The following is a 6,071-nucleotide window of genomic DNA, read 5'->3' as shown; positions in this document are numbered from 1 at the left end:
AGGTCAGGAAAATGCTTCAAATATTAATTTTAAAAACTCTGGGCCTAGTGTGAACTGATATAGTCAACAAGCATTCCAACGTATAAGAGCGTGCCACGTATAAGTTTAAGGACATCTGCCGGTTTGAAAATGGACAGGTGTCCGTCAACTTCACTGTTCTCTCTACGTGTCGGTCTATCATTAGCTGACGCTTTTTGATTTGCGGACTCTGATGTCATTAAAATAAAGTTAACAGTAGCAGAGAGAAAACGTAAATTAAACGGAGGAAGTGCAGGTTAGAGAAAGAGAAGGAAGGCCAAGACGATTATATAAAGAGAGAGTGACGAGAGATTTGTATAAGTAAACCAAATTGTAGAAAGAGATTCTAAAGGAAAGGGAAAAAAAAAAAACGAGTGATAGTTTGCTCTGTGATTTCTTCAAAGGCTCACTGGTTGATCTTCTCTTCTTCTTGATACCCCCCCTCTCTGATTCCCGCTTCTCTGTATCCCTTTCTGTCATCATCTCTGTCTTTCAAAGATTTGGTTTTTTGGGTTTGTTTTTCTTGGATTTTGAAAGAGAAAGAAAAAGCAAACTTGGAAGAGTTTTTTTTTTGGAAGCTGGGTGGTTCAGAATAGAGATTCAGTTTTCTTTCATTTGTTTTTTGAATTTTTTTTGCAAAGCTTTTGTTAGGTTTTTCATCTTTTAATTTTCTGTTAAATTTGCTCAACTGGAAGGGTTGTTTTTCTGTCCCTCAGGTTGATGATTCTAGGTCTAGATAATCACTTGTAGAAAAGAAATTTCTTCTGTTTTTTGTTTGAAATTTCGGTTTCTCCTGTTCTTTGGTTTTGGTAAGAAACAGGTGGGTTTTTGTTTTTACAGCTTCTGCGGTTTCTGTTTTTTTGAGTAACAGTTTCTTTTTCTTGTTGCTTCATTCAGAAGTCATGGCAGCAGCTATTGATGTATACAGTAATAGTTCTGTATTAACAGATCCTTTTAGAGAGGAGCTCATGAAAGCATTGGAACCTTATATCAAAAGTGATTCATCAACCTCCTCTGTAACCCCTTCTACCTCTTCAACAACTACACCATCTCCTTCTTCACCATCATCTTCTTCTTCTTATTACCCCTGCTCCTCTTTCTCTTCTCAACCCCAGCTTTTCCCTGATTGTTGCTCGACATCGACGACCCAAATATTTTCTCCAGGGTTCTCGATCCAAGGCCAATTTGGTCTCGAGCAGTCAGTTTCTTCAATAGGACTTAATCACCTCAACCCTACGCAGGGTCAGCTGATTCAAGCCCAGATCCAGTTCCAACAGCAACAGCAACAGCAACACATGGCTGCCATGGCAGCAGCTTCCATCCATAACCAGAAGCTCAAACAATGGCAGCAGCAGCAACATACCCTGAGTTTCCTCAGTCCGAAAGCAATCCCGATGAAGCAAGTGGGTTCACCACCAAAACCCACGAAGCTTTACAGAGGGGTGAGACAACGGCATTGGGGGAAATGGGTTGCAGAGATCCGACTACCGAAGAACCGTACTCGGCTTTGGCTCGGCACTTTCGACACCGCTGAGGAGGCGGCTTTGGCCTACGATAAGGCCGCTTACAAGCTCAGAGGAGAGTTTGCGAGGCTGAACTTTCCCAATCTTCGACATCAAATTAACGTCGGAGGAGAGTTCGGTGATTATGATCCCTTGCATTCCGCAGTGGATGCGAAGCTTCAGGCGATTTGTCAAAGCCTAGCTACTTCGCAGAAACAGGGGAAAGTAGGGAAGCCTGCGTTTTCTTCCGATAAGAAGGCGAACGGTGGTCAATCGCATTCGCAAGCGAGTTCGACGGTGACAACTGAACCTCAGCTGATGACGGGTATGGATAATTCATCAGAAGGCAATGTGGATTTTCTGGGAACGAAGGATTGTAAGGTGGAGAGCGCACCGTCGCCATCATTGACAGAGAGCGATGAGTCTGCAGGGTCTTCGCCTGAATCTGATATCAAGTTCCCTGATTTCAACGAGCCTCCATGGGATGAGTCAGAGAAGTTCATATTGCAGAAGTACCCATCATGGGAGATCGATTGGGAAGCTATCCTGTCTTGAATTTTATTGTATTTGCATCGAGTCCCTCTTTTTTATTTGGGATCTTGTTACTTAGCTCAGTTAGGTTGGGTTTAAAGTTTAGAAATTTGTAATTCCGGTAGCTACTGCAATGAGTTTTTGACATTTGCAGAGTTAGCTTGGGGAGTCTGGTAAGGTTAGAGTCAGTTAAGTATAGGGTCTTAATGAGGTCATGTTAATATGTCTCAGCTCCATCTGATCTGCTGGTTTTTTCTTGCTTGATCAGGTTGAAGTCACTATTATGTAATTGTCCAATCTTTACTTTTTAGCTCTAATTTGTAATCTGTATGTATGTTCTGAACTATGTAAGGGTGTATTTACTTTTAGTTTTCTGCCTCATAAATTGTTTTTGTGTTATGTAATCTTTGCAAAGCTTGTGGTGGTGGTGGTGGTGTGAGTGTGAGTTTAGCTCTTCAGTTATGTGTTGGTGTTTCACTAGGCGGAAAAAAATAGTCTCAGCTGTTATATGAATGGGAATGTGGTGTTTTATAGGAACTTGGGCACCTTCACTTTAAATGAGTTATACTCAAGTCCCTAACATGATGGGTGGTATTCGGTGGTTAAGCTTTATTTTTTATGGGAAAATGAAGTGGTATTCACTTGTTAAGCCCGATTTTTTGATCGCATCAAACCCAAGGTTGTAGTAGGGTAGGTTGTGGTAAGACCAAATTTGGGAAAAAAAATCAAGAGGGAGAGATGGGGAAGATTTTAGTAACTCTAAAGTGGAAGGAGAGATTGTTGGGATTTCATGCAGAAAGCGAAAAAATTTAGTCACATCAAATATGAATGGGAAATATAGAGGATTTATCGGTACTTGGGCATCTTGTCTTTAAGGAGTACTTGGGCATCTTGTCTTTTAAGGAATAGCTTGTGATGATGAGTTCTACCGAAACTCTTAACATTATGGTGGTATTAAGTGGTTAAGCCTTATTCTTGATGGGAAAATGAAATGTCAGTCACTGGTTAAGCCCTGATTTTTTATGGGAGAATGCAATGTTGATAAGAATTAGATGGTGAGAAATGAAGAATTGAGGATGGGCCAGTAGGAAATGGTGTTATATCTTTGTGGTGTTTGAATGAATAAATTCACCTTTCATGCATGCTTACAGAGCCGCATGTGAACACCACAGAAATCTTGAGAATCTAATAAAAACTAGGAACACATACAATGAACCTTGCATATAAAATCACTAACCACAAATAACTTTGGGGACCAAAGGCTTGGCATTTTGGGAGGTAGCAGTAGAACAGCCGTTCAGACAGGTCTGAGTCTTGACTCTTGACTGTGAGAGAGAAAAAGAAAATATATTTTTGCTTTATAGGTGTTGTTAGTTATTAATTTGCGGGAATGATTAGGTGTAGACTTTTGACTTGAATGGGTAATTAATTGGTCTCATCAGTCCTGAGGTAGAGAAAATTTTCTTTCCCCTCTTGAAGCAATAACCATGCTTTGCCCAGCAATGCATACTGCACGCCACAACCAAAAGGGACAAAGGCTGGTTTTGAAGGAATGGAAATATCCATAATCTACTCTCACTTTTGCTAGTTGGAGCCATGAGATTCCCTTTCATGGCATGCATGGCAAATAGAATCTTGAGCCACTCTTGAGTCCTGACTCCTGTGAGTATTTTTTTTTTTTTTAAAATTAAATGAAAATTTTTCTTTAAAAAATATTATATCAATAATTAGAGTTCATATCTTCTCAAGGTTGGTGTCGGATTCAGGCAGCGTTTGGTATACATTATTAGAATGCATTCTAAATCGATTTTGTACTTCCGAATGATAAAAATAGTTAGAACCATAATCATGCTTGGGAAAGTGGGAATTCTAAATCCTTTCTACTCTTTGATGAAGCCAAGTAACAAAATTTTATTTATTTTTGTCTTCAAATTTATAGGTTTCAAAACTATGAACAAATTCCAAATCTAATTGTGCCAATCCAAACAAAATCCCAATTTGTTGAACTCAGATGTGGACTCAGGGTTTTTGAGTGTTCAACACCTAAAGCTTGGAGTCTAGCCTAAGTGAAAGTATATGTTTGCCCGCCTACCATCATCATTCACTGCTGGTGACCAATGTGTCCAAGTCTAACAATGGTGGAAATTTAATCAGTTGAGACCTAGTGAATATCTGATTACCCAACCAGGTTGTGCAGGCCAAATGTCAATTTTGGGTTTGGAAAAAGATTTTCAAAGCCTGTCCCTGTTGTGGTGGTGGTGGTGGAGGAAAAGGAGTGGTTGGTAGGCCATAATTTTCAATATATTGTATACATTGGTATCTTGAGTCCTGACCCCCATACGGTGGAATTGATATATAGAACTATAGAAACATCCTCCTAATTTTTCCACTCTTTTGTTTGGGGAAATCTTCTTCTGATTAGAGTTGGAGAAAAAGAATTAATAATGGGGAAATGGTTTTTGTTGGGAGCATGACCCGCCCAGACACAGAAAGGGAACAAAATTACTGAAAATTACTGCCCCATGACAGGTTTCTATGCTCGCCCTGTTGATGTTTTCACGCGTGTTTCCATTAGCTCTCATGCACATGCAGGGTCACACTCCCCCACGGAGAATTTGTACCCAATAATTTTATGCTTTTTGTCTTTTTAGAATGAGAGGGTCTAAATGATATTTCTATAGGTGTATTTAGAACTTGACATCTTCTTTTCATTGTCCTTGTTTTATTTTTTAAAAGATCTTTAAGTCACTAATTTGAAAGTAACTTTTCATTATGTTATTATCAAAAACTATTATTGTCTCATTTTCAAGTATGCAAATGATAGGTTTTGCCCTTATTTGAATAAAATGATGTGCTATACTAAGGGCAAAAAAGGTAAAAAATAAATTATTTGACACCTTAAAAAGTATCAATAAGAAAATTCACTTTTAGAATTGGGGTGGTCTGAATGATATCTCTACTTGTAACCTTTTTGTCTTATTCCTAATAGATTTTTAAGTGTAGGAGTAAAAAAGTGTTTTTAAAAATGATTTGAGAGTGACAACCATTATGTCATTTTTAAGGGATGTCATTGTCTCACACTTTTTTTTATACATATGTGAAATAACAAGATATTATCATCACTAGAAAAAAAATGTATTATACTAGAAGGGCAAATAAGTGAAGATACAATTCACATATTTAAAAAATTCTTTTAGAATAACACATTTCTTTGAATTGAAGGTAAAATACGATTATTTCACATATGCATTTTTTTTTTGGGATAAAAATTTCACATATGTATTTGAAAAATAAAAAAGACAATATAACTTTTGAAAATAACATAATGATATATCACTATCAAATTTATTTTTAAAATATTATTTAACCACCTAACTTAAAGAACTTTCAGGAATAAAACAAGGTGCAATGAAATGCTTACCTTAAAGAGGGTTAAATGATCAAGTATATTTAAGAGCATCTTAAATCACTTTTTTTCGTTTTTTAATAGAATCATAAACCACATGGAGAGGGTGTTTGAGCAAACCGTCCATGTGATGTCTGTCTACTAATTGGGATTTATCAAAAATAAAAGGCCAAAGTTTTCCATCACCATTAAAAAAACTTCATGGGTGAACTTACTGTGTGATTGGACTCGTGGGTGATAATAACACTCATACTCCCACTCTCTATTGACAAGATCATAACCATCCTCCCCTTTGGCAACCTGACAAGCTTCAAATGCCTATGGTGTTTTTCACTATGGTTGAAGGAACACTTGGTGAAACTAAAATAATACAATACATAAAGAAGGAGGGACGCACATTCTCTGTCCGGGAGTGCATCTAGGCATAGGTTATGCCCAGACACAAGAGACAAGACGGGCAGAGTTTGGGGTCATTTCGCTACCCATGTATCTGGGCGTATCTTTTTTCTAAAAAAAAAAAAAAAAAAAACCTTTATAGGTTTTTTTTCAAAACCTATAAAATTCTCTGCACCCCTAGTGGAGAGAACTTTATAGGTTTTCAATCTCTCTCTCTC

At 37.7% G+C, this 6,071-nt stretch overlaps 1 protein-coding gene across 1 annotated transcript; it reads left to right on the top strand.

Moving 5' to 3' along the window:
* Positions 1-342: 342 nt before the first annotated feature.
* Positions 343-2,353, top strand: LOC122667362 (ethylene-responsive transcription factor RAP2-4-like). Its single transcript, XM_043863624.1, has one exon. It carries the CDS (start codon positions 921-923, stop codon positions 2,073-2,075), a length of 1,155 nt encoding a protein of 384 aa, XP_043719559.1. The 5' UTR covers positions 343-920; the 3' UTR covers positions 2,076-2,353.
* Positions 2,354-6,071: the final 3,718 nt, after the last annotated feature.

The sequence above is a fragment of the Telopea speciosissima genome, chromosome 7 (genome assembly GCF_018873765.1).
Source record: "Telopea speciosissima isolate NSW1024214 ecotype Mountain lineage chromosome 7, Tspe_v1, whole genome shotgun sequence".
NCBI lineage: Eukaryota > Viridiplantae > Streptophyta > Magnoliopsida > Proteales > Proteaceae > Telopea > Telopea speciosissima.
Note: the sequence above shows the minus strand (reverse complement) of the source record. Positions and strands in the feature narration are given on the sequence as shown.

What these genes read in the sequence shown, in the direction of transcription:
- LOC122667362 (XM_043863624.1), top strand. Translation starts at nt 921, where the DNA reads ATGGCAGCAGCTATTGATGTATACAGTAATAGTTCTGTATTAACAGAT.